Source organism: Phyllopteryx taeniolatus, chromosome 14 (assembly GCF_024500385.1).
Source record: "Phyllopteryx taeniolatus isolate TA_2022b chromosome 14, UOR_Ptae_1.2, whole genome shotgun sequence".
In the NCBI taxonomy this organism is placed as follows: domain Eukaryota; kingdom Metazoa; phylum Chordata; class Actinopteri; order Syngnathiformes; family Syngnathidae; genus Phyllopteryx; species Phyllopteryx taeniolatus.
The window spans coordinates 18,826,959-18,854,681 of NC_084515.1; the positions used below are offsets into that span (position 1 = coordinate 18,826,959).

The 27,723-nt window shown below is 41.6% G+C and overlaps 1 protein-coding gene across 10 annotated transcripts in view; it reads left to right on the forward strand.

Annotated features, from left to right (window-relative positions):
• kmt2cb (lysine (K)-specific methyltransferase 2Cb) overlaps positions 1-27,723 on the forward strand; it is an 85,773-nt gene that overhangs the window by 34,526 nt on the left and 23,524 nt on the right. For 6 of the 10 annotated variants that reach the window (XM_061797241.1, XM_061797247.1, XM_061797244.1 and 3 more), the window contains 25 exons: positions 1,919-1,978; positions 2,065-2,729; positions 7,851-7,973; positions 12,587-12,703; positions 12,837-12,941; positions 13,152-13,256; positions 14,011-14,192; positions 14,282-14,446; positions 14,519-14,625; positions 15,599-15,670; positions 15,789-16,001; positions 17,305-17,427; positions 17,678-17,803; positions 18,388-18,524; positions 19,352-19,544; positions 22,088-22,180; positions 22,414-22,461; positions 23,533-23,673; positions 23,793-23,825; positions 23,946-24,092; positions 24,178-24,319; positions 24,405-24,640; positions 24,729-24,802; positions 25,266-25,466; positions 25,701-27,635. In XM_061797241.1, coding sequence (XP_061653225.1) covers positions 1,919-1,978; positions 2,065-2,729; positions 7,851-7,973; positions 12,587-12,703; positions 12,837-12,941; positions 13,152-13,256; positions 14,011-14,192; positions 14,282-14,446; positions 14,519-14,625; positions 15,599-15,670; positions 15,789-16,001; positions 17,305-17,427; positions 17,678-17,803; positions 18,388-18,524; positions 19,352-19,544; positions 22,088-22,180; positions 22,414-22,461; positions 23,533-23,673; positions 23,793-23,825; positions 23,946-24,092; positions 24,178-24,319; positions 24,405-24,640; positions 24,729-24,802; positions 25,266-25,466; positions 25,701-27,635 — 5,543 coding nt within the window. The remainder of the gene's footprint in view (positions 1-1,918; positions 1,979-2,064; positions 2,730-7,850; positions 7,974-12,586; positions 12,704-12,836; positions 12,942-13,151; positions 13,257-14,010; positions 14,193-14,281; positions 14,447-14,518; positions 14,626-15,598; positions 15,671-15,788; positions 16,002-17,304; positions 17,428-17,677; positions 17,804-18,387; positions 18,525-19,351; positions 19,545-22,087; positions 22,181-22,413; positions 22,462-23,532; positions 23,674-23,792; positions 23,826-23,945; positions 24,093-24,177; positions 24,320-24,404; positions 24,641-24,728; positions 24,803-25,265; positions 25,467-25,700; positions 27,636-27,723) is intronic. The other 4 variants (XM_061797248.1, XM_061797245.1, XM_061797249.1 and 1 more) reach the window with 4 other exon arrangements.

The following is a 27,723-nucleotide window of genomic DNA, read 5'->3' on the forward strand; positions in this document are numbered from 1 at the left end:
ATTTTCCCTTCCTTGCGGTGAAAGTTAGGAAAGGCCAGATTCTCAAATTTCTCTGAAATATTATCTTGTGTGGGCTGTGGTAAAGGTTCCACAGTTTATCAAACCAGGTTTTTCTAGTATTTGGGATGTAATATTAGCTCTATGGTGCACCAATAAACGTGAAATATGAATTAAAATCATCCACACATTCCTGAGTTCCAGGCGTTTTTCTGCCGAGAGACCTGAAATCAGGTCATTCGAATTTCTCGTGCTTATCTACGTCACTAGTGAAGATCTCGCCTACCTCTCAACATAACAAACACGTCTCTCTCTCAAGTGGTTCAAAATAGGGACAAATATAAAAATATTTACAATGATTAATCCCCGTGTGTAGTTAACACTGAGTTGAGCCGACCCACGACTCAGTGATTGTGACATGAAACTGAACGATAGCCAATAAGAAAGCAACCTGCAGCTCATGATGTTGCCAGACACAAATAGAGGAGCACCTGGTAGTGTTGAAGGATTATCTAACGTGTCTCACAAGTCATTCACTACAATAAAAATGACAAGCAGAAGCGTTTGCAACTGCAGTATAAAGTAGTTACCAGATAAGCTAACACGTAGCCCTGCTTGTGTTTATCTTCTACTACTACTACTACAATTTCTTCTTTGTATTTTGCAGCAGTCTGTTTGCTTTCATCACTCAGTCTTCATAGAAACTGATTGTTTAGTTTGGTGGCTTTTCTTCACTCCTCTCCATAGATGCATTTTCTCTTGGCAGACATTGTCATCAGCAAGAAAAACTGAGCCAAAAACAGTGTGAAAGAAATGCCAAAAACGCTGTAAACTCCAACAGTCAAGTTTTAAAGGTCGTAAACTGATGGTTACTTGTAATGGCAAAAACAATGTTTTTTCGAATGTACAAATCGCATTACTTTTGAAAACTGAAACTGCTCCAAAGCAACCATTGGTGTAGATTGATGTATTACTCCTAGTAGATACTGATATGGCTTTAGAATAAAGTCAGATTTGCACCCTTGCATAAAAGTCTCCATCCATCCATTTTCCAGGGGTACACCCCAAACTGGTTGCCAGCCAATCGCAGGGCACATATAAACAAACAACCATTCACACTCACATTCACACCTATGTGCAATTTAGTCTTCAATTAACCTACCATGCATGTTTTTGGGATGTGGGAGGAAATCGGAGTACCCGGAGAAAACCCATGTAGGCACGGGGAGAACATGCAAACTCCACAGAGATGAGGCCGGATTTGAACCCGGGTCCTCAGAACTGTGAGGCAGGTGTGGTTACCAGTCGCCCACTGTGCCGCCTCACAAAAGTCAAATTTTTTTTGATTGATTTTTTTTTTTTTTTTTTTAATTTGCCCTTCACTTATAAAAAAAGCAAATTACAATGACATTGTTCAAATTACGTTTTTTTTTTTTGGTTGTTTTTTTTGTCCCGTTTTGGGATTTGCTTTTCAACTGATATCAAACAAGCTTTGAAGTAATTTTTTAATGCGTTAATTTGCATCAACTTCCAGAGAAACAATAGATTATATATTTGTTCCTTGACGGATGATGTGAAATAAGTGCTTCCTCTTGGGAAAATGTCCCTTTTGTCCAAACATGATGCTTCATGAATTAACATTTTAAATGCTCAACAATTTTAACATCATAAAATGAAACTATACATGGCTTTACTGGTGCATATTGTCGAACAGTGACAACAATGTTATACTGTTTGTGCTCCTGCTGTCTGTTTGTGAAAAATAATCACTAGACGGGTCGTAAAAGTCGCGAAATATACTGGCGAAATCGCTAAGTTGGCAACACGGACTCTGCAGTGCATGTCAGCGGGGACATGCTTTGATCACACAGCCCTTATTTCTCTTTCAAACTTTATTTTTTTTATTTGTATTTTTTCCCAGATGTCTCCCTGGGACCAGACATTGAGTGTGAGGTGTACGGACCCAGAGAATTTAAACCAGGTCTGTTTTTAATCTTATATTATTTTGAATGATGTGCTTAGGCATGCAAATCAATTGTTGTAACAACTGCATGTTTCGTCCCTCAGAAATTGAACCAGCAGCAAGAACCCAGGTCATATCTGCGGACAGTCCTGTGGCTTCAGTAATTCTGAGCCCAGAACGTCTGATGGAGGCACAACCGACACAGGAAATCGCTTTACAAAGCAAGCCAGCAAATACAGAGACCTCCCCCGAGCAGGGCACGGTCACCCCCAGCACAAAGGATTTTAAGGCCATCATCTCAACCACCAAAGAACTAAGTACTGTATCAGTACCTCTCACGGACCAACCAATGGAAGTCTCACTATCCCAGGCTTTGTGTATGGATGTAGCCATGGCTTCGTTTTTAGAAAGTACTCCAAAAGACCTTAAGGACAGGGTGGAGGGCAGTTTCCATCAGTCCTCAGCCTCTGCTACGTCAGTGGAGCTTGACACGGCACGAGAGATGCCACATCTTTCTTTTCCCAGCCTGTCTATGGAGGATAAAACACTCAAGACAACTGTAGAGCAGTTGGCAGAGATGGTTGCCGCTCCTTCCCATTCCATGCCCGTGGCCCGAGTGATGACTACCAGAGAATCCCCCCAGACGTTTGGTGACCACAGCATTGTAATACCCACCACTACCCTGATACCCCTTACACCGAAGATCGGAATGGGGAAGCCTGCGATCACCAAAAGAAAGTTTTCTCCGGGGAGGCCACGTGTAAAACAGGTTGGAATCTAAACATCATACCACTGATTTCATGTTATCTCTCCGTCTTACCTGTCTTGGGCGAATGTATCAATTGGTATAGAAAACGTAGTTACTCCATCTTATGTCTGTTTGAGGGTTACCTCGGGACTGTACTTTATGATGATGAATCTGGTGCCTGTTGTTAGTTGTTGGTTTTTCGACTCAATTTTCTGTTGAGGTTTTGTATGATCCTAATTTTTAAAAGTCTTCAGTCCAGTTTTTAATAGAAATGTACAAAAAACGTTGGAGAATGATAGTCACTTTTCGTGATCTGTTTGCATATCAGTGCATCATTGCGTCACTAGTATTAGTGTTTATGCAGACCTCGTGATTATTTATAATAGGAATCCCGTTTAATTGACAAAACATTCACTAAGACTGTTCACCAACCACCTCCCAATATCATCTGTTCATTTCACGTGCACATGACAAACACTTCAGCCCATCGAGATGAAGTGTTTGTCGACCCGAATAACCAGTACTCTCATTTTCATTTCAGTTTTTCTTGTGACACCATATCCTTACTTTCCGTTACATCCATCCATTTTCTATACCGCTTATTCTCACTAGGGTCACGGTTATGCTGGAGGAGCCTATCACAGCTAACTGCGGGCGAGAGGCGGTTGACCCTGAACTGGTTGACAGCCAATCGCATTCGTTTGCCTGAGACTGTGTTGTTTCCAATACAGTGGATTTTAAAGTCTACGAAAGAGACAACGAAAAACAGTTTCACAATGTTCTTCCACCATTATGTGAGCTATATCTTATACAACTTGGTTAAAAAAAATAATAAGAGGAAAAATAAACATCCTGGTTAGAAAAATGCACACAACCTCAAACTTACACATTTTTGCAACCCCTTTGACTTTTATTACAGCTCATGTTTTTTGGGATACGAGTCTTATCAGTGCTCCACATCTTGATGCAGCATTATTAATTATTATTCTTATTATTAATTGTCATACTTAAAAATGAGGTTTCTCTTCAGCCTCAGCTTTTTTAGCAGAAGCCTGAAGGTTTTGTGCTAATACTGACTGGTATTTTGGCCCCAATTCAAGCTAAAGAAAAACAGCCCCAAAGCATGATATTGCCACCACCGTGCGTCACTGTAGGTAAGGTGTTCTTTTAGTGATGAGCAGTGTTGTTTGCGCCAAACATACCTTTTAGAATTAGGGCCAGAAAGTTCAGTCTTGATTTGTCCATAACATTTTCCTACATGCGTTTGGGAGTCAAAACTAGTCAGAAATGCCTGGAGCTCCGTCAGTGTTGCTGGCCTCTTGGAAGCCTCCCTGACCAGTTTTCAGTTCTTCTTTTCATCAATTTTGGAGGGGCATTCAATTCTTGATAATGTTACCATATTTTCACCACGTGATGATGGCTGTCTTCACTGGGTTTCATAGTACAATAAATGCCTTTTTTAAAAAAAATTCGTACCCTTCTCCTCACCATTGAAAAGTGTCTTTGGGGTTGATTAGAAGTTCCTTAAATTGTGGCATGTGTGTGCTGACTCCTGTGTAACAACTTTGAATGTCATTGTTTAATTCTGAACACATTCCCATGCCCAGTTATATTAGGGTGTGCGCACTTGTGCAACCACATTATTTAAACTTTGCTTTCTCTCAAACATGATTTTAAAATATTTTTTATATCACAAGACCTGCATTTAAACAGAGGTGTGTAGACTTTTTATATTCAGTGATTAACAGTTTGAGTCATTAGGATTTAATTTTAACAGACCATCTCACATGGCAATTAGAATTGAATCACACCCTTGTGTGTCATAAATTATGCTGGGGAGGATAGGTTTAATCAGTAGAGGATTCCCATCTCTTATAAAGAGATTATAAGGAGATAAGTCAAACTGATTTGTTACACAAGGCTTGGGGCAGCTCAGATTGTTGGTCTTCAATCAGATACTGGAGGGTTTTTGCTGCCGTTCTAATGGAATTTGTCCTTGTATACAAAGGTGCAAGACAGCATTATTTTAGGGATTCCTTCCTTTACGTGGTGCCCTGCTGCATGAACTGCATTTAACACTGATTGACTTTGCAGGTTGTTTAACATCTGTACTAAAAAAGTGTCTACTACATGCATGAAAAAAAAAAAAGATTCACTTTAACTTAAGTCATCAATCTATTCTGTTTACATTTTTGCACGTCAACAGTTTGCCATCTCAAACCTTTGCATATGTGATGTATACAGTGGAACCTCCAAAGTTGAACACTCCCAGGATTTTGTAATTCCACAAACAAATGTTTCCAAAGGGGCAGCACGGTTGGCTAGTGGTTAGCACGTCTGCCTCACAGTTCTGAGGTTAATGGTTTTAATATCTGTTCCAGCCTTCCTGTGGGTGCTTTCCCATTGTTTGTGTGTTTTTTCCTCCCCAAAACACACATTAGGTTAATTTAAGACTAAATTATTAATGGGTCTGAATGTGAGTGTGAATTAGGGGTGGGACAGTACAGTTTAGCCACGGTACAGTATGTACTTCAGTTTTTGGGGCCACTATTCAATACATTTTCGGTATGTGTTTTGTGCAATAAGAGAACTACTTTTTTTCCTCTCTCAAAATATCTATTTTGCTTGTCAGCCTTTTGTAGTGCAATTTGTCGTGTACAGAATTATTTATTTCATGTTAACAATGATTGAAACTAGACATTATCGGCCTGATCGTATCGGCCGATAATTAACATTTTATGCTGATCGGCTTTGTCATAATTCGCCGTTTTTCGGCTCCGCAAAAGACATTTACTCCGCGTAGCCATCGTGCACAGTATATTTGAATCCAAAAGCTAGTTTATTTTTAGCCTTGTCGCGTGCCTTTTGATGTAGTACTGGTAATATCTGACGGCCAATAAAGTTATTTAAAAAAACGTCAAGGGTGTGGAACAGACAACAGGTAATGCCCCAGATCAGACTACGACAAATTTGCTCTTTCACGATTGCACTATGTCAGACTAATGCAATAATATCATGTATTCCGATACCACCGCATCCCGTTTTTTTACGATCATTGGGCTTTATCTTGTCAACTCAAATGCGACGACTGTATTAGAAGGATAAAAGGGGGGGAAACGTGTGTTGGTTGTCACTGGTGCTCAGGACAGGAGAGGACGTTCGTTTAAGGCTTGCTTGAGGTATGTTCACGTACTTTTAATACGATACGGCTCACAAGCAGGCAACAAAAATGTTATGTAGCCTAGCAAGCTAGTGCTAGCACTAACGGTTGTACGTAAACATGCCGCCGTTCTGTTGAATCGTGCTCTAAAGTTTCGGTGTGGGTGGAGTAATTTAATTACAATAAAGTAATTTAATTACACTCAGGACCCATTATTTGTGTCATGTTGTAAAGTTGGTTTGATTTGACTGATTAGAATACACGACCTGACTAGAGCAGTGATTTCTAACTTTTATGGAGCCAAGGCACATATTTTACAATTGAAAAATCTCAAACAAAAATGTCACAAAAAGTGGAAACATTAGTGGTTGAGCGTGCAACAGGCATGCACATACAAACATTAATTACTGTATGGACTTCCTGCCATCTAATAGAAGACCATTCATTTGTTCTGTCTGTCACTACGCCTCATTGGCATAAATAGATGAACAAAGATACATTTATTGTAAATATAATTTTTTTAAATATACACATTGCTCCATCTTGTGATCGGATCGGTTATCGTTTTTTTAAACTCGGTGATCGGGCCAAAAAATCCTGATCGTGTAAACCCTAATTGAAATATAACTCAAATGGTAAACATCTTCTTTTTCCTTGCCTAATTGCATATCTTACAATACTGTAGTATAAAGTATCTATAACAATTTAAAACATACAAAAATATAAATAATAAAACACTAACTGTGTAACAGTTGGATCAAGTGTGAGTGGATTCGACCCATGGCTAATCCAGCTGTTTCACTTATGTTGGGCATTGAAATGTGCACGGGCACAGCATAACGTGGACTGTGAGTTTTCATTAAGTGACCAAACCACACAGCTTCGACCACAGAAAAAGGCTGCAAATATTTAGCAATAAATGCTCCCACTGCACGTTGTTTTCTTGTTTCTTTTAAGTGGCACAGTCGGTGTGTTTAAAAGCGTTCTTCATAGAAGTGTTGTTTCGCTGGTGTTATCTTTTCGAGTCCCTCAAATGTCATGTGACCAGCAAGCATTGTATCAGGATACGAACGAAAGAGAAGCTTGGTCATATTGTGCGTTTTTTTTTGTGTGTGTGTGTACGAAACATGTTTCAAGCATTCATTGCAGACAGTAAAATTACTGTCAACAGTTTTCACTCCCTCTACGTTGTATTCAACGGTGAAACCGAACCATCCTTAAGAATCCTTCGCTCGCGCTACTGGTGTTATGTTTTACCGCGTCCCATCGCATTTTAAAACCAGATACAGTTACAACGGTGAGTGGTTGAGCGTGCAACAGGCATGCACATACAGACAGCGTCAATGCAAAGTGAATTGCAAAGCTGAAAAACTGTGGTCCGTAAGGGCATATGGTCCTGTGCAGAGCTTACCTAACCGTCCTTGGTGTGAATGGTTAATTGCCTCTGTGCCCTGTGATTGTCGACCAGTCCAGTGTGAATCTCACCTCCCGCCCAAAGTCAACTGCGATAGGCTCCAGCTCACCTGCGGCCCAAATGAGGCGCTATAAAAATTTAATAGATGGATGTTCCCATAAATCAGTTCCAGGCTCAAACTGTCACCAACCTACAACCTTCACACAAAACTCAACCGGCGATGAACTTAAAAACATTTTAATATTCCTAACTTTCATACAAATGTAAATGCAAGTTAAGCACTACATAATTACAGTAAACGGAACAAAAATACCCTTTGAAGATGCCTGACAGACACAAAATGGAGAGGGAACAGGTAGATAGGCTGAAGTCCAAAATGTACCTCTTTTTGGGGTGTTCCACTGTATTGAATATTCCCATATGGCTACGTTAAAAACTTACCACATCCCATTCTAACATCATTCTTTGTACATTTGTTTCTTTGCTGGCTTTGTTTTTACGTTGCTGCATTTTGTCGCCCTCCTCCTTCCCTCTCTCTCTCACTCTCACCTCCCCTCCCCTGCCTTAGGGTGCATGGAGTCCCCATAGCAGTATGAGCTCCCCCTTGTCCTGGTCTCCAGACCAGCCAGAGGGGTGGGATGTCCCAAAGACCAGGCAGTACTCTGGCAGCCCCAGCTGGAGCATCAGAGTGGTAACTACTGTGGCTTACTACAAACCCCAACTGCAATGAAGCAGGGATGTTGTGTAAAACGGAAGTAAATAAAAACGAAATACAATGCTTTGCAAATCCTTTTCAACCTATATTCAATTGAATACAATTCAATTGTGCCTGCAACACATTACAAAAAGCTGGGACGGGGCAACAAAAGACTTGTGAGGTTGAGGAATGTTCCAAAAACACTTTTGAAACATTTCACAGGTGAACAGGTTAACTGGAAACAGGTGAGTGTCGTGATTGGGTATAAGAGGAGCATCGCCGAAAGGCTCAGTTGTTTGCAAGCAAGGGTGGGGCGAGTTTCACCAATTCGTGAACAGCTACGTGAACAAATGGTCCAATCGTTTAAAAATGTTTCTCAATGTACAATTGCAAGGACTTTAGGGATTTCACCATCTACGCTCATAATATTATCAAAAGATTCATAGACTCTGGAGAAATCTCAGCACGTAAGCAGCAAGGCCAAAAACCGACATTGAATGCCTGTGACCTTCGATCCCTCAGGTGGCACTGCATTAAAAACGGGCTGCGTTCTGTAAAGGATATTGCCACGTGGGCTCAGGAACACTTCGGAAAACCATTGTCAGTTAACGCAGTTCGTCGGTACATCTACAAATGCAAGTTTAAAAAAGACCAGGCAAAGCAAAAGCCATGTCTCAACAACACCCAGAAATGCCGCCAGCCAGCTTCTCTGGGCCCGAGCTCATCTAAGATGGACTTGACTTGATGGACAAAGTTGAAGTGTGCTGTGGTCTGACGAATCCACAATTACAATTGTTTTTGGAAATCATGGACGTCGTCTGGGTCAAAGAGGAAAAGGACCATCGGGATTGTTATCAAAGTTCAAAAGCCAGCATATGTGATGGTATGGGGGTGTGTTCGTGCCCATGGCATGGGTAACTTGCACATCTGTGAAGGCACCATGAATGCTGAAAGGTACATGCAGGTTTTGGAGCAACATGCTGCCATCCAAGCAAGGGGCATCCCTACTTATTTCAGCAAGACAATGCCAAGCAACATTCTGCACGTTACAACAGCAGGGCTTTGTAATAAAAGAGTGAGACTACTAGACTGACCTGCCAGCAGTCCTGGGGCTTGCTGGCAGTCCAGGGGCCAACGCTGTGTATGCACAAAATGGAAAAAGAAAGAAATGTACACAAGTTCCTGCGCAAAGTAGAAGAATAATAATCATCTTTTATTGTCATGAACATGAAAGCATGTATACTAAATTTGTTCTCTGCATTTAACTCATCACAGTGAACACATACACGTTAGTGGAACACACTGGAGCAGGGGGCAGCTGAAGCGCCCAGGGAGCATTTCTGGGTATCAGTGTCTTGCTCAAGGACACCACAGCCGTGAGTCTGGGGGATGTTAGCGGATGGTCCAGTCGAGGTCTTGAACTTAGGTCCCCCACGGTGGCAGGCAATGATCTTAACCATTGGGCCACGGCTGCCCGTAGTATATGACCTATCACAACTGTAATCTGTAAACTGCGGAAACCGTAATCCATCCGCATGTGTGCGCACGTTTTGGAGACATGGAAATGTAGCGACGCATGAGGTGGCAAACAGAAGCCATGCCTCTCACACGTTCACTTTCAATATTTAAATGTTAATTTTTGATTTGGTTTTGCACTTTGTGGAAATATATTTTTGTTGTCTGTCCTTTTTTTATAGTGATACCCTCATGCCTTTAAATTGCCCTTGGGGCTGTATTAAGTAGATTCATTATTGATCTGATGCAAAATGAAATTGCCGTGGCGATGGGTGCAATTATTTTTTGGGGGGGCATCTTCTTTTAGTTATAGTAATACTTTTTTTTTTTTTTTTTCTTTCCTCGACACTCCTCCCTTTTGCACTCACTGCAGAAGTGCCTCGTTGCATTTCTTTTTATTTGTTGTGGGGCTTCCATAGCCACTTTACCTCCTCCACATCACCAATAAGCATGTCAACTTCTGTCTCCAAGAAGTTTCATTTTTTCAGAATTGTTGCCTTTTGCTAAGAAGTCACCCTTCACAATACATTAGCCAGTCTCCGTTATAATCATGAGCTGATTTAGTTTTGCGATCGTGCATACTTTTCCTAAGTGGAACTGTGACTTATCAAGGCAAATTCCTTGCAAGTGTGCCTCTGTACGTACGCACGATTTGATTTTGATCTTAAGCCATTTTCATCTTTTGCGCGTATGTACACTTTTAGTAAGAGTCCTACGCACTTTTTGATAAGTGAGGCCCCATACCCGTGTCCCATTGAAAATGCGTGCAGATGCATTATGAAGTGGAAAATGCGACAATGGAGACCCCGGACTGTTGAGCAACTGAAGTTGTACATCAAGCAAGAATTGGAAATAATTCCACACACAAAGCTTCAACAATCACTCTCCTCAGTTCCCAAATGCTTATTGGGTGTTGTTAAAAGGAAAGCTGATGTAGCAGTGGTATACGTGCCCGTCAGAGCTTTTTTTGAACGTGTTGCAGGCATCAAATTTAAAATGACTGATTTGCCAAAAACAATGAAGTTTATCAGTTTTGACATTAAGCATCTTGTCTTTGTGGTGCATTCAATTGAATATAGGTTGAAAATGATTTGCAAATCACTGTATTCTGTTTTTATTTACATTTTACACAACATTCCAACTTCATTGGAATTGGGGTTTGTAGATGGTCCCTAGCTTTCTGTGGTGACTCACATTCCCCGAAGTGTTCCTGAATGTCTAGTCTACAGTATATGATTTTCTACACTAATTCCAAACAACATAGTGAGACTGCAGCTCCTTGGCCAATGGATAGGCAAATACTTTTCTAAGTGGAAGTGAAGGATATTGATAGAGTTCTCTTCAGTTTTTCAGAGATCAATGGTTTGGTGTGCAGTAATAGGACATTTTTATAACAGTTTTACAGACAGATTTTGGCACTAACCTTTAGTTATCCATCATTGTTCCCTGTCTCATCTCCCAACCAAATATCTGCCTTGTTTATTACTTATTTTGTGTTCTTTTTCTGTACTTTTGGCTTGGCGTGAATCGTCTTTGGAAGTTAGATGCCTGGTGGTCATTCGTTTGGCTGAGACTAACCTGGGTTGCACGGCATTATATAGTATTGTATATCTGGCAAAGTTGCAGTGGGGAGGGAACAAAGCGTTGGGTGAAAGCTTTTTCTGTCTTACATTGTAAGGTTTGACAGTCACAATTTAAGCGGTGTACATAAATCGATTTTTAACAACAGATTTTTAAAATGCGAGAATTTACCGAGAAGAAAATGCCATGTGTGCCACCTGCATTAAGACTGACTGAAAATACTAAGAAGAAAGAGTTGTAGTAGAAGAAATAGAAACTAGGGTAACAGTTAGCTAAGCTGGTAATTCTATTGCAATTACAAACTCTTCTCCTTGTAATTTGTATTGTGGTGAATTACTTGTGACACATTAGATAAAAACATTAAATACAACCAGCTGCTCATCCATTTGTGTCCGGCAACAGTACGAGCACCAGGTCATTTCCTAATTGGCTATCGTTTCATTTCACTTTTATTGGGCCTTTGCACAAAACATTTCTTTTTTTTGTCGGCCCTGAGCAGATTGGGTAGGGAAACTCACACTTAACATACTTTCCACCACAGAATATTCACTCAGGATAATCTTTCAGAAACATTGAATAACCCCTTGCTGCTGAATTTGATCGAAAGGGGGGTGGAGGGGATGTTCAAATCCATCCCAATTTTGTCACTGTGTGTTTACCCAACTTAAGAGTAGATCTGCCAGATATACAGTACAGTATAACAGAATTTGCATTTCTAGAACAGTCGTTCAGAGTCCCAATCAATTGTATGACATTTTCTGTCAGTGCAGAAAACACCGTAGAACACATTTTCCCCTCATTTTGCAGATCCACACTCTGTTCAGCAATGTTTGTCTTCCTCTTCTTAGGATCAAAAGGTCATTTGAAACTCAAACTTTGCAGTATTCTATGCAAATTTGTTCCTGCGTCTTGCCATGCTAAGACGCAGGGTTTCCATCCTCTGAAGCAAAAGCTGCTTTTGCGCTGTATCTCAGTAAATTAGCAATTTGAGCTGTCATCACTTAGATTAAGGGTGTGGAACCTACAGTGAGTCATATACGGTTTGGAAGAGCATTTAATCAAGCCATACAAATCTGTAATAAAAAGCCCCAAACATTTTAACCCAGAAATCCTCTATATATATATATATATAGAGAGAGATTTTTTTTTTCTTTTTCTCAATCATTCAATACATCCTATTTTTTATAATTTTAGTGCGGCTCTTCAAGGACTAGGAAAAAAGGTCCCCACCCTTGATTTTGACTGTAGTGGGAAGATGGCATGGGATCAATTCGCGCTACTTGCATGCTTCACAATTTCCCGCCAATTGACTGGCAACCATTCCATGGTGTTTTCGGCAAGTCACCTGTAATAGGTTCCAGCTCTTGCAGTGACTGTGAACAGGATAAGCAATAGACAGTGGATGGGTGGATCATCAAGAGTGATTGATGTACCCCCACCCACACGGGGTCCAATAGCCACATCTCACTTTTGATCGCACACGTTTTCTTACTGTTACTTTGTCTCCACAGGGGCGGGGCTCAGCCTTCCCAGGAAGAAGGAGGCCAAGAGGGGCTGGTTTGTCGGGTCGAGCCGGACGTGGCAGGGCTAGGGGCAAGAGTGGCATGTGTCCCAGCATCATCCCTGGGGTATGTATGTATGTGTGCGTATATATGTATGTATGTATGTATGTGTGTGTATATATATGTGTGTGTGTAGTGTGTTAAGGGGAACAATTGAACATTTCCTAATGTTTATGCCTTTCCCCCCCCCCCCCTATAGATCACCACAACAGAAACACCGTACCCAATCAAGGAGGAGGAGGAGAATGCCATGCACAACACCGTGGTCATATTTTCCAGCAATGACAGTTTCACACTCAAGCAGGTGTTTGCTTGTTTTTAATGAAGCTGCTGTTATACGTAGGAGGAAGAGAAATTACCCTCACGTTAGATTAGGAATGCTGTTTACAATGTATTCAATTTATTGAACTAACTGCTAAGTAATATATTTAACTGGTGAAATGTGGAGGGAAAAAATGCTGCCATGAGCTGCTTCAAAGAAATGTGTTACTCATGACGTCTTTCTTTCCTTCAGGACATGTGTGTGGTATGTGGGAGTTTCGGCCTTGGTGCTGAGGGCCGTCTTTTGGCTTGTGCTCAGTGTGGCCAGTGCTACCATCCATTTTGTGTAGGCATAAAGGTATGCTTATCCTATATCACGCTGCACGTAGTCTAGATTTGTCTGTAAATATGATCTACCATGGTGTTAAGCGAGGTACACATGCAGATCAGGGGGAAAAGTCATTCTTAACACCTGACATCGCTGGATAATCGCTCGTGATAATCTTTTTGAGACATCCCATAATCTGGCCTTTGATGATTTTCATTGCAAGGCAGGGAAAGTGCTCTAAATTTGGCCCAATTGTTGTGTATACTTTGCTTGAAATGAATCCATGTATCATTTGTTGTTTTGATTTTCAATTGGTAATCAAAAATCCAATAAAAAGGACTTACTTCTCATTATTAAATTTTAGAACGGAACAAAATAAATGCGATCAGCCAGACTTCCATGTCAGACGTAATGCATGAAGCCGCAGAAGTTTATTATGGTTCGGTTTAGGGCTAAGGTTGGGGCCAAGATGGTTTAGAGTGGGTTAAGTTTAGGATTAGGGTGGGTTAGGGTTAGTGGGAAACATATTCACCCTGCCACACTTAAGTCACATACTTCTTCTCTGTCTGGAAGCAATACGGCATGTTTTATAGATAGATATTTTTACATTTTGTATTTTTGATCTGAGCTTCACGTTGAAATGGCAAGTCATTTACCACAAATGCATTTTTTTGTGTTAGATAAAAAAAAAACAGTCACTATTTCATCGTTTTATTTTTGGAAATGGAAAGAATAAATGTTACACTGATTTAGATAAATCATATCTGATTATTTCCATTCTCAGATCACCAAGGTGGTGCTCAGTAAAGGCTGGCGTTGTCTAGAGTGCACAGTGTGCGAGGCCTGTGGCCAGGCCACCGACCCTGGCCGCTTGCTATTGTGTGATGACTGTGACATCAGCTATCACACATACTGCCTTGACCCCCCATTGCAGAACGTACCCAAAGACAGCTGGAAGTGCAAATGGCAAGTGATGAAGTGGAACTTTTGTGCTGCGTTGTCCTCGAGGAAGTTTACTTGGGAAGAATGACCTCTGTTTTCCTTGTCCCCTGCAGGTGTGTGTCCTGTACGCAGTGTGGCGCCACCACTCCAGGGCTGAGGTGTGACTGGCAGAATAATTACACCCAGTGTGCTCCCTGCGCCAGCCTTTCAACATGCCCCATCTGCCTCGTCATCTACAGCGAAGGCACCATCATTGTCCAGTGCCGACAATGTGACAGGTGTTCAGCCTGTCAATACGATAAAAGGGACTGCTTTCAGAATTGAGTATAAACCTGTTGTTGTGTCTACAGGTGGTTTCATGCTTCTTGTCAGGGTCTCCATTCAGAGGAAGATGTTGAGAAGGCTGCAGAGAACTGCTTTGATTGCACAATGTGCCGAAATTTCAAGACAGTTAAAGGTAGGAGGTGGTGTTGTTTTCTTTCAAGGAGACATACTATGCATTTTTTCACAAAATCAAAAGATGGAACGGTTTTTGAGAACGGTCCAAATGGTTCGGTTCAACTGTTTTCAGTCCACATGCATCCCGTTCTGTTCGTAGGCATGCGTAAGTCTTTTATTCTCATTTACTAATGTAGCAAAGCAGTCCAAAAAACACACAAGGAATTTGTCTCCGGTAGTTGGAGCCGCTCTACTACGACAACAAGACAGTCAATTGACAGAGAATACTTTTGAGACATAAAGACATTGAGAAAAACAGTCACTGAGCAATAAATAATAATAATAATAAATTTCAAGGGTAGCCCATTGGGTTGCATCAGCTCATTTTCAAGCGTGTCCTTTCAACACATACAGATAATAATTAAATGTAAAGCAAAATCATAACGCAGAGACACACCTAGACACACACACACATGTATGTTTTTGACATATAAAAGACAAAGAGGATTCTGATTCTAATTCAATGGTGCCATGGCATCGACAACTTCAAGCAATCCAAGTATGTGCCAGTTATCAGAAGCTAACGCTGCTAGCAAATGCTAATCTGTGTATCCAGGAAAGCTCAATGCAGCTCTGCTTACCATTTGGCTGTGACATGATAGCTAGGGTGTCACAGCTGTGAGGAATGTGGGTGTTTCTGCACGATGCTGCTTGTAAGTGCCTCTGGATCTTCTCCCAGCCAAGCTGGTTATGTCTTGGCTTCACACTCTGTTTAATTACGTAACAGTGGAAGTCGGCAGTGCAGCAGGGCTCGCTCACAGATACCTTTTCTAAAACGGGCAGATAACATAAAGTATACCCTCTGTCCATTTTAAAAATCATATGTGACCATTGAGCGCAAAGGTTCGTACAAATATTTCATTTGAATTTGAATTTTCTTCTTTGAACTGGTTCTGATTTGATTTGCGCGTGTTTATTTTTGTGTCCTGCAGTGTTAACCAAACCCAGAGACACCATTGAGCCTGCTGTCATGACACAGATTGTCACCAAAACAAGAGAAATGGGTATGTTTACTATATACAGTACATTTAACGTAGGTTGGATAAGATCGTGCTTGAGTGACTAAACACGAGTATTACATGGCTTCTCTGACATATTCATATGATTATTTAATCTTTCCAGATCTATCGAGGACCTACACCCAGGATGGTGTTTGCTTGACAGAGTCGGGGCTTTGTCAGCTCCAAAGCCTATCTGCCACAGCGTCAAGGCGCAGGAAGCCCAAGCCCAAACTCAAACTAAAGATAATCAATCAAAACAGTGTGGCGGTCCTTCAGGCACCCTTAGACCCCCTCTCAGAACACTCCCGGGATGAGGACATGGAGGGTGCTAGAGGTAACGGAATCACGTAAATTTGTTTACTAACCTCTTGCACAATCAGGTTGTTATATACAGGTGTGTCTCAATAGATTTGAATATTGTGGAAAACTTTATTTCAGTAGTTCAATTGGAAAAATAGTCATAGATTCCCCAGTATAGAAAACCCAAAACTATAATGAGTTTAACTTTTAAAATTGAACTCTTGAGATAAATGAACTTTCTAACTGGAGATGCACCTGTGTCCATGTGTAGTTTTAAGTTTTATATTTTGAAATATTTTTTTCATTTACAGTGGTGTGCGGGCATACATACACAAACCCCAATTCTATTGACGTTGGAACGTTGTGTAAAACGGAAATAAAATCACAGCACAATTTGCAACCTTTTCAACCCTTTATTCAGTTGAATGAACTACAAAGACGAGATAATGTTCGAACTGATGAATTATTTTATTTTATTTTATTTTTTTTGTCAAATATTCTCTCATTTTGAATTTGATCCCTGCAACATGTTCCAAAAAACCTGGGACAGGCGTGCGGAATGTCATGTGACCAACACGGAAGAGCTTCCTGTGGATGCTATGATAAGGATGATAACTAGAATCGATTACACCATTGAAGCCAAACTTGCTAAAACCTTTCTTTATGGCTGGTGTCTTCGGACAAAGTTAAATACATGTCATTTATTTATATCAATATGATATCATGCATGTCAGCACGAACAAAGCCCAAACACTGTCTATACTCATCTTTGGTGGCTCTGCAGTGAGAGGGGGAAAGAAAAAAAAGACGTAGCTGTTTAAAGTTCCTACGGATGCTCTGAAATGGTCCTCTTCCCCATTCACCCGAGCGAGGCGGAAGTGCTTTTACCTGAGTTGCCGGATGCGGACGTAGTTTGTGCGTATACCTGATTGGAAACAAGTGAGTGTCATGATTAGGTATAAAAGGAGCATCCCCGAAAGGCTCAGTTTTTCAGAAGCCAAGGATAGGGCGAGGGTCACCACTCTATGAACAACTGCATGAGCAGATTGTCCAACAGTTTAAGAATGTTTCTCAACATAAAATTGCAAGGAATTTAGGGTTCTTCACATAACACCCTTGAGCAGTGAGTAAAAGGACCTGAGAGATTATAACAGGAAACAGCCACCGCTGAAGTAAGCAGCAAATGAAATGACCTTGATTTCAATGAGGTTAATGTCCTTCCTCTGAGTGGGGTTCAGATCTAATTGACCCCGGTTCTGTGTTGAGGGAGTTGGGATATGGCAAAGGTGTTCTCTGCCGCAGGGCTGTCACTCATCATCAGCATTATCTTCATTTAGTGGAGACGGAGCTCTTGGATTGTGAGGGGAAGTCTGACTCCAGCCCAGAGCGGGAGCCCGTGGAAGACGACTCCAAGGGGGTCGACAGCGGCAAGAAGAGGAAGAGGAAACCGTACCGGCCGGGTAGGGCACCTGAGTGAAGGAGACAGCTCCTCTGAGGCGTGAAATGTGACAGTACAAGCCTGACGCTATGGCCGTAGCAAGTACTGTGCGCCCTGATTAACCCAGGGTTCTAGCTAGTGTTTCTTAGACTTCACACCAAATACTGAGGCTTGTACAGTCCACACAAAATTCAGCAGCATTAAAAATCCTATCATGATTGTGATGAAAGTAGATTGTCTTTGCATTGAATATGCTAATGAATCTCCTCAAGGCATTGGTGGGTTCATGGTGCGCCAGAGAAGCCGACCGGGCCAAGGTCCAGGCAAGGCTAAACGATCCCTGTGTAGAAAGGATTCATCTGGTTCGGTGTCGGAGTGTCACATTGGAAAAGATGAGGGTGTGTGCAGTTTTGCATTACTGTATACAGTGACATAAATTGTATACGAGGGGTCCTCTGTTTAACTTCGACGGCGGCGTAACCTCAATTTGTACAAAAGTGGGAACACGCCCTACTATCATATAACCTAACCTATGCGAACACAGAAGTCATAATTACTATATGTTGGAAAAACAAATCAAATCAATCAAATGAGAAATTAAGTACAGTGGTAACTGAGCATCTTGTACCACTAGATGACGTATACTCTCATTAACCTACTCTAGTAGATTACTACAGAAAAGTCATAATGACAGTAAATATTTGGATGAAAAACATTTCTAGGCCGTAAATGTACAACGATCAAATGAAAAAATGGTAAGTATGGTGATAACTGAGCCTGCCTTTTTTGTGTTGCGTGACATATTCAACATATTCGTATGCCAAACTATTTCATTACTTGCTGTTCGTAATATTCAGTACTGTCGTAAACTGAAGACCCCTTGTACTTTTGGAAGTATTATATTGGAAAAACAAAAACCAATTTTTTAACACTTTTTCATGTAGCTATGGAAAAATATTGCTATGTATTCTTTTGTTTTTAGTTGGGGGGTGGACAGTGGCGCTGCCTGACACGCCTGTGGATGAGATGCCTCCTGGAGCAGAAGTTGCGGAAAAAATAAAAAAACGCTACCGAAAGAAGAAAACTAAACTGGAGGAGGCTTTTCCTACCTATCTACAGGTCTGTCACCTTGCAAAGATTAATGTGAAATGAATTGGTCACACTAATCCATATTATTTTTCCAGTGACTAGTTTTGCTTATTTCTTAATTGGGGAAACTTATTTTTGTAGCATAAATCATTTGCACAAATTGTATCTGAAGTTGCATTTGTGTCTCACCCTGGGGAAGCTGGGTAATTCAAAGTGCATTGCGTGGAAACCATTTATTGAAATTTTAAGCACCCGGTCCCTCTGCGTTTTTTTTGTTTTTTGTTGTTGTTGTTGTTTTTTGAGGGAGAAAGAACTCATGCTCTTTAAATAGACCTATCTGTGTTAAGTCACCCCAAAAAAAAAATAGCTTAAATGGATGTGACTTGAACATTCCTTGTTTCAAGACAATAGCTCACTGTCACTTTGTGTTGGCCAAAACACATATATGTGATGTGCATGAAGCCACAGGCAAGCTGTCAGCACTGCTCTTTATCCCACCACAGCGGAAGCGGGTGGTGCTCTGTCAAACCGAGAGGTCCCAACTCTGCAAAGCATTTCATTCATTATTAAACCAGTAACACATTGGGCTTTTAATGTCCTTGTGCAGCTGGGACTGCTACTGTTACTTGTCTTCTAAGATTGCGGGTGCCGTGTGGGAATAAGGGGTTTTGGGGTTGATAGGTGCTGACAAAAGTGAGGTCAGCTGCATTATTACTGTTGGTTTCAGAGCTGATGTTTTCATACTCCTTGAGTGCATATTTGAATGTGATCCCCACGGGCAAGGTGTCTTTCTGATAATCATGTCAGGAGATGTGGGCTGACAGTTCTTCAAGAGTGCTTTGCCTTGTCTTGCTCAGGAGGCGTTCTTTGGAAAGGACCTTCTGGACAAAAGCAAACAGAGCAGGCAGCAAGGGGTGGAGTCAGGTCTAATCGAAGAAGTGCAAAGCCAACTCGAAAGGAGGCGCTTTACCACCGGCTTCCTAAACTCTTCAGCAGACCCTCTGCTCAGCGCCCCTGCAGCATCCCTCCCTACCAGACCACTTGCAGAACGTATGTACTATATTTCAATTCAATAATTCGGTTAAACCAGTGCTAGTCATCTTATGGCCGATTCAAACATAGTTTTTAATAGCTTGAAAATCTTTAGGAACTTGCAAAAACCTAATAATGGGCTGTTATATGGTCATTCATTCCACCTACATTGTATTTTTTGTTACATTTACATGGTGTCGTCACCTACCAAGAATGTTATTGCTATCAATGCAGGTCCACTCTTCAAATTGCATTTCTAGTCATTTACATGACTGCTGAAACATATATTTCCATCATTGTTCAGTCATGCACTGATTTCCCACCCTCTAATTTCTATACTCATTAGCACATACACAGGTTTGTCCGTTACACAGCATGGATGCAAGTGACACAATTCCCTTTTTTTTTCTCTCTCAAGTCGCACAATTGTTATTTGTCATGGCAGCAAGAGAAAATGTTATATCTTCAGATTGGAATCATGTCAATTGCAAATGTTGATTAAAGATGTATTAAAAATCTGATACGCATCAGATATTGGCCATGAATGCACCGTTCAGATTTACCGCGTCTGTATGAGCTTGACGTCATGGAAATACACAGATTGGTTACTTATACACACTGCCCAAACAACACTAATAAAGACAGCTGCTGTAAATCTGCACTACAACAACAGATACCATAAGATATGCTACATTAGAGGTGTATTCATCATTAAAAAATAAAAATAAAAATGGACAAAAACAAAATAATTGCTCTTGGCTCCCAGTTGAGTAATGAATTAGACTTTACACCGATTTGATCGGGCTGATCAGTATCAGCCGATATTTAGCATTTTATGCTGATCGGCTTTGTCATAATTCGCAAAATACATTAACTCCACGTCACCGCGTGCACAGTATATTTGAATCCAAAACCTAGTTTATTTTTAGCCTTGTCGCATGTCTTTTGACGTAGTACTGTAAATATCTGACTGTCAATGAAGTTATTTAAAAAAATTAAAAAAAAACGTCGGCAGTGTGGAACAGACAACACGTAATGCCCGGATCAGACTAAAAGACAAATTTGCTCTTTCACGATTGCACTGTCAGACTACTGCAATTAAATCTTGTAGTCCGATACCACCACATCCCGTTTTTTACGATCATTGGGCTTTATCTTGTCAACTCAAAATGCAACCGAATACACTCGTTACCGTGGCGACGACAACAAGAGTGGAGCAAGCCAACGGTATTATAAGGACAAAATGGGGAAAAAACATGTTGGTGGTCACCGGTGCTCAGGACAGGAGAGGACGTTCGTTTAAGGCTTGCTTGAGGTATGTTCACATACTTTTAATACGATATGGCTCACAAGCAGGCAATAAAATGTTATGTAGCCTAGCAAGCTAGCGGTAGCACGAACGGGTGGACGTAAACATGCTGCCGTTCTGTCGAATCGTGCTCTAAGATTTCGATGTGGATGAAGTAATTTAGTTAAAAATAAAGTAATTTAATTACAGTAAGTTAGCACCCATTATTTCTGTCATGTAATGTTGGTTTGACCTGACTGATTAGAATACACAATCTGACTGGAGCAGTGATTTCCAACCTTTATGGAGCCAAGGAAGATATTTTACAATTGAAAAATCTCACAGCACACCAACAAACAAAAATGTCACAAAAAGTGGATACGTTAATTACTGTATTTACTTCCTGCCATCTAATAGAAGACCATTCATTTGTTCTGTCTGTCACTATGCCTCACTGGCATAAATAGAAGAACAAAGCAAATTATTTTATTTAAATATTTGTTGAGCAATTAAGTACACAAGTATATACAGTAAATGAACAGGTCATTTAAATAGACACATTCCTCCATCTTGTGATTGGGTCGGTGATCAGTTCTCGTTTTTTTTAAACTCGCTGATCGGCCCCAAAAATCCTGATCCCGTGAAGCCTAGAATTAATGGGGGTAAGAGTCAGCCCAGGCCACACTCTGTAACATGTAATACTTTATTATTGTATACCTCTGTGTTGTCATTGGCCAGTGTAGACATTTGTGGAGTAAGTTACTTGTAATTCGGTCGTCAGCAGGTTGTATCATGTTTTTTGTGAATGGAAGCGGCCGTATTGGGTTATGTGTCACTTGAAATAGACAGTCAAAATAAACAGACGTAGGCATTAAATCAGAATTGGGCACTTGGGCCTGCAGTGTAAATCCATCCTTAGAACCAAGTTTTCCTTTGCTTTATTTACTTTCAATGCAAAAGAGCCCATTTTGACAGCCTAAATTGCACCCCAAGCATTTGATGGTATGCATCAGCCCTGCGTTATGCTTCAAGCTCTGCCTCCTTAACAATATAATTTCTGACTTATTACTCAAACAAAACAAAAAAACTCCAGTGTTTACAGATATCGGACTGCTCACAGTTATTGTCTTTTTGTTAAGGTTGTTATATTATGTTTTTGTTCTCAAATTTCAACTCTCATGTCCATTCACCATCATCATCAGTTTATAATTTGTGACATTTTTTTTTTCTTTTTTCTTTTTTTTTTTTGTCTTCCTTTACCCCCCATTTACAGAAACGTCCGAGGAGCCATTAGTTGATCTATCCGATGTTTTGAATACTGATGCAGACATCTTGGGAATGCTCGGAAAGCCAAGCAGTGACTCTGGTGCGTCATTAATTCTATAGGCGGTTGCAGTTGCAAGAATCTCTGATCTGCTCTTGAGTTTATTTTCTTCCCAAATTGAAGAAAACCTCAGGCAGCAAAAAAAGTCAGCTTTTTTCACCATTTTTAAAATAAGATATTTTGTTCATCTTTGATTTTTATCCTGTTTGCATTGTCCAAATCATATTTTGTTCATTGTTTTTCCACTCATGTTATCTGGTTTTGGGTTCTTTTAGGTCTTGATTTTTGCTCCTTCCAGGTTGATGGCTCACCTCCTTCTTTTGGTAAGGGTTCACTGGTCTAGTAATCCCCTCGCTTTAAAGCAGCCTTCCTTTTTTACACTTACTGTCTATCTGACTTTGCATGTAAAGTGATTCATACTCTTGGATTGCTCTAACATATGTAACGTGTTTAACCTTTTGTGAGATCAATTAAACCATTTTACACTTCAATTTATTTAATGATAGAACATTAAGAATGGTTTCTTATTTACTGTGGTGATCTATTACACGAGGCTCAATCAAAAATTAGGATACGAATAACAAATGTACAAAGGAAACTCGTACACATACTCAAGTACACAACTAATAAACAAATACACAACCATGTACAAAATCTAAACGGGAGATCCGTTAAGGTCTGGACAGAATTTTATAAATAAAGTACAACGATGGGAAGGTAAAGGGCGTGTGTGTGTGTGTGCGTGTGCGTGTGTGTGTGTGTGTGTGTGTATGCACGTGAAACTGGGAAATAGGCAGGAGCAGGGAAGTCTAGTATGAGCTCATTAAATGTAATGTAATACATTAATAAGCCAACAACTCCACAAGATGGTTCTGAAAAAAAGACATTAGGTTTTGTTTATTTTATAAGATCTCTTCTAATGGCAGTCACCAGCACAACTGTAGTACTGATAAATACCGGGTAAATAATGTACATGAAGCCAAACAGTTGCTTAGTTCGATCTCCTGTGGGCAGCATCCATGAAATTCATAAAGAGATGCTTAAAAAGTGAGCCACACTGTATTACTCTTCCTACATTTGCACATTTTAAATGTTTGTTTTTGCTTAACAGTTGCTACCTAAATGCATGTTTGAACATGTAGTTAGAAAGAAACCGTTATTTGTATGGGTTTCGTAGTTGTGTAACTAGTTAAAGTTGCAGCTTTTTAGTTGAGAGTATTTACATAATGTCAATGGATGGTTTGGGCTTCTTCTAACTCTGTTGCTTTTTCAACAAAACTAACAACCCGAATGTGTTTTTGTGTTGTTCACGTCAGGTACAATGACATAATCAGTCAGGTATTTTTGTGGGGAGTTTTAAGGTTGTTTTTGTATGTCCGTGTTTGTTTCCACAGCTGGTCTGGACGTGGGGCCCCTCACAAACAGTTCCCCAGTGGCCCCCCACTCTCAGGCTGGTCGCAGGACACCTCGAAACCTTACAGAAGAACCCCTGGATGGCATTCTTAGTCCAGAGTTAGACAAGATGGTCACTGATGGTAAGTGTGAGAGACCAGGCCATCATTTGACATAAGAGGCAAGGCAAAAAAAAAACAAAAACAAGCTCTTTATCCCCATAGGTTAAACATATCCAAAAATGTTCTCTTTACTTTTTCAGAATCAATCCTCAGCAAACTGTATAAAATCCCAGGTTTGTAATTTTACCCGATTTTGTGTTGTCTGTCACTATCGATCCAATTTTGGGGATATGCGTTTCTTTAACAAGGAGCAGTATGATCACAGAGCTGTATGCTGTTTTGTCCTGTTACAGAGCTGGAGGGCAAGGATGTGGAGGATCTCTTCACCGCAGTCCTCAGCCCCAGCACAAGCCAACCACCTCCGCCACAGGTGCCTCATCCCCAGGGTCCTGGGCCCCTCCCTACCACACCTGGAACTTGTATCCCTCATGCCAACAGAGGTACTTTATTTGCTACATTCATGTGTCTATTACTGAATGTCTTAATGTTCAAATAAGTCCTTGCATCATTTTGATTTAACTGCAGGCAATCCAATGTTTCCAAGGATGCCAATGATCAATGGAATGATGGGTACAGGTCACCGCTTTCCCTCAAATTCAGGAGCAGGGCCCTTAGTCTCAGAAAACCTCTCCCCCCTCAACCGTATGCCTTTCAGTGACAATCCCAGGTAATGTACGGATGCTTGTATTGCATAATACTTGTATTTATTTTTGGTCTTTATTCAAACAATTATATTTATTTTTCCTTTACAGGGATAGAAAGTTCTGTCAAATGCCTAGAGAAGCAGTTGGTCCATGGCCCTCGCCTGCACATGGCCCTGGCCCCACAGCCCCTGGATCATTGCCTGAGGGGGAAACCGAAGCCATGTCCAATGCCCAAAGGAGCACACTCAAGTGGGAGAAGGAGGAGACGCTCGGCGAGCTTGCCACTGTAGCACCTGTCCTTTACACTAACATCAATTTCCCTAACCTCAAAGAGGAATTCCCAGGTTGGTACATGGCACTAAAGCTTTTTCCCCCAGTCCCTGAAGTACAAATGATTACTATGGTGCTTTGTTGTATTTTTCTACTCAATAGACTGGTCCACCAGAGTAAAGCAAATTGCAAAACTGTGGAGGAAAGCTAGTTCACAAGACAGGGCCCCATATGTGGTAAGATCATTAATACCGTTAGATTTAACATATCCTGTCTCTGAACACACCATGAACAAAGTGTAAGCCCTATGTCACTTTTAATTCCCCATTAACACACTTCTGTAATGCATTGGGCCTCTTGCCAGTACAATTTGAAATCTGGCCATTTAGAGATGAACTAATTAATATTGGCCGCCGTGCTCATTTCACAGTGGCCGAAGTAATGAGGTTCAAGAGTTTGAAGTGACCAAAGCTTGAGTTAAAAATATATACCTAGCATTAGTGAGACTAAAATTGTCTTTGTTTCAAATATTGCTTGACTATTGACTTCACTACAGAACCATACAAAAAAAACAAAAAAACATTTGAAGTAATTATGATTGCTGTATTGATAGCATTGCTGGCGTTAAAGTTACCTAGGTTTTCTGCCATCTGTCTATATGCGATTTGTCTTGATAATTTGTATCGATGTGCCTTTCAGCAAAAGGCAAGAGATAACCGAGCCGCCCTGCGCATCAACAAAGTCCAGATGTCCAATGAGACAGTGAAGAGGCACCATCCACAGCATCCACAGCCCCCTGAGGTGTTTGATCCCAACATACCACTAGACACAGAACTGCTGTTTAAAGACCCTTTGAAACCAAAAGAGTCAGAGCATGAACAAGAGTGGAAGTTTAGACAGGTAAGAGGGTATACAATTAAGTCAGGGCAGCAGCAGGTCCACTTAATATTAAGACATCTAAGAGGTGGTTTAGTAAAAGCTCCCAAAACAACTGCATTATCCCTCCGCATTAACCCTGATGACATTGGTGGTTAGTAGGCCCAGTTCACTTTTTTTGCATGAGACTAGCAAATGGCATTTGTTGCCTACAACATATTGTCTCATGCCGAATATTTTGTTTTGGTTTTCCAACAGCAAATGAGGCAGAAAAGCAAACAGCAAGCCAAAATCGAAGCTACTCAGAAACTGGAGCAAGTTAAGAACGAGCAACTGCAACAGCAACAGCAGCTGCAACAGACCAACATGCAGACTGAGGGAGATGGCAACAACAGCGGGAACCAGAGCCCAGCCTCACTACCTAGCAATGGAAGCACATCCCCAATGCAACAGCTAAATGCTAAAGACAGCTTTGCGAGGCCACAGTTACCAGGGACACCAACATCGTGTCCTTCCGATGATGTGTTCTTACGACCCCCTCCTCCTCCTCCATCTGGCTCGTCTTCCCAGCCTCAGTCCCCACAGGTTTTCTCACCGGGCTCCTCTGGATCCAGACCTTCATCTCCATGGGACCCATATGGCAAGATGGTAGGGACTCCAAGACCACCAACTCTCGGGCCAAATGCCTGTCGTAGAACGCCTATGGAATCTGGTAAATCTCCCACGTCCTTGATGGAACAGCAGGACCGAGGAAGGCCTTCCCCTGCCCATGATAACTTTGGCTCGCCAACATCCATTAGCAGTGATCCTTATGCCAAACCTCCCGACACTCCAAGGCCATCTGGAGAAATGGACCCCTTTCTGAAGCCCATGGGGCCACCCAGGTCCAGCCACGCTGCTCAGGGAAGACCCCCAATGGGCTCACCAGGCAGAGAGCCATACTCTAGGCCCATGATAAGAAATGAAGCTTATCAACGTATGGCTCAGAACAGGATGATATTGTCTGACCCTTACTCAAGACCTCTACTGACACCGATCCCTGGAAGCAATGAGTCTGGCTCTGTACCACTGTTCAAGACACCAATGCCCCCGCCACAGGCTCATGAAGCCTTATACCGAGTAGGTCAACATCCTGCAGACAGGTTCTCCCAGAATCAACAGGCTGACCCTTATGCACAGCCCCCGCACACCCCAAGACCATCTGGGAATGACAACTTTACCAGTCCGCCTCGTATGGGCCAACATCAACCTCAAGCACACTCGTTTAGTCAGCACGGACAAATTGCGCAAATGTCTAGAAATCCTTATACCCACGCACCTTCCACTCCAAGGCCGGATCACTTCACATACGACCCATTTTCCCAGCCTGCAGGTAATCCTCGACCCGAACCTAATGCTCAACCTCGTCCATTTTTTGAGCCTTATGCTAGACCTCCTGGCACCCCACGTCCTCACGACAACTATAATCAACCATCAAACAACCCGAGCCCATCTTCGGATCCTTACTCGCATGCTCCCGCCACCCCTCACCCCAGTGGAATGAACCAGTTCCTTCATCAGTCACACCCTGCCCAGAGGATGTCACCTTCCCACTCTGTGGACCCTTATGCTCAGCCACCAGGTACACCCCGACCCGTTGCTTTGGAGAGGTTTCCCAAGTCACCAGGTACCGGTCGAGGGCCAGTTGAGGCGTTTACTAGTGCGTCTGGGTCATCAAGACCGGGGAGTAATGACATGTTTTCCCAGCCTGGGAACCCCCGCACAATGATAAATGATCCCTACGCCCAGTCTCCAGCGACCCTGCATCCTGCGCCTGATGGAGTCAATAGACAAGCATTAAGGCAAGGATCTATGGGAACTCAGGACCCATTCTCTGCCCCTCAAGGCAGGCTTCAGGAAAATTTCCCTCATCCAGGCTCACAAACACCCAAACATCCATGTGTACCAGATGATGGATTTACCCGGTCACCCTCCAGGAGACACAGTCAGACGCCTGGTCATGACCCTTTTGAACAAGCCCCTCTGACCCCTCGTCCACAGTCAGAGAAGATTGAAGTTAAAGATCAGTCAAGTCTGGGTAACAATGCAATTCTCCCTCAAGACCCAAGCCAGCTGCCTAACAACCCCCAAATGCCTGTTGTGTCCTCTGACGCTCAGGTTGCTATGGCTGAAAATGAAGAGAGACTCAGACAGGTACATAATTATATTATTATATTCTACTGTCTTGAGGATTTTCTTGTGCACTATTGAGAAGTTTTCTTTATTTCGTCTGGTATCAGTA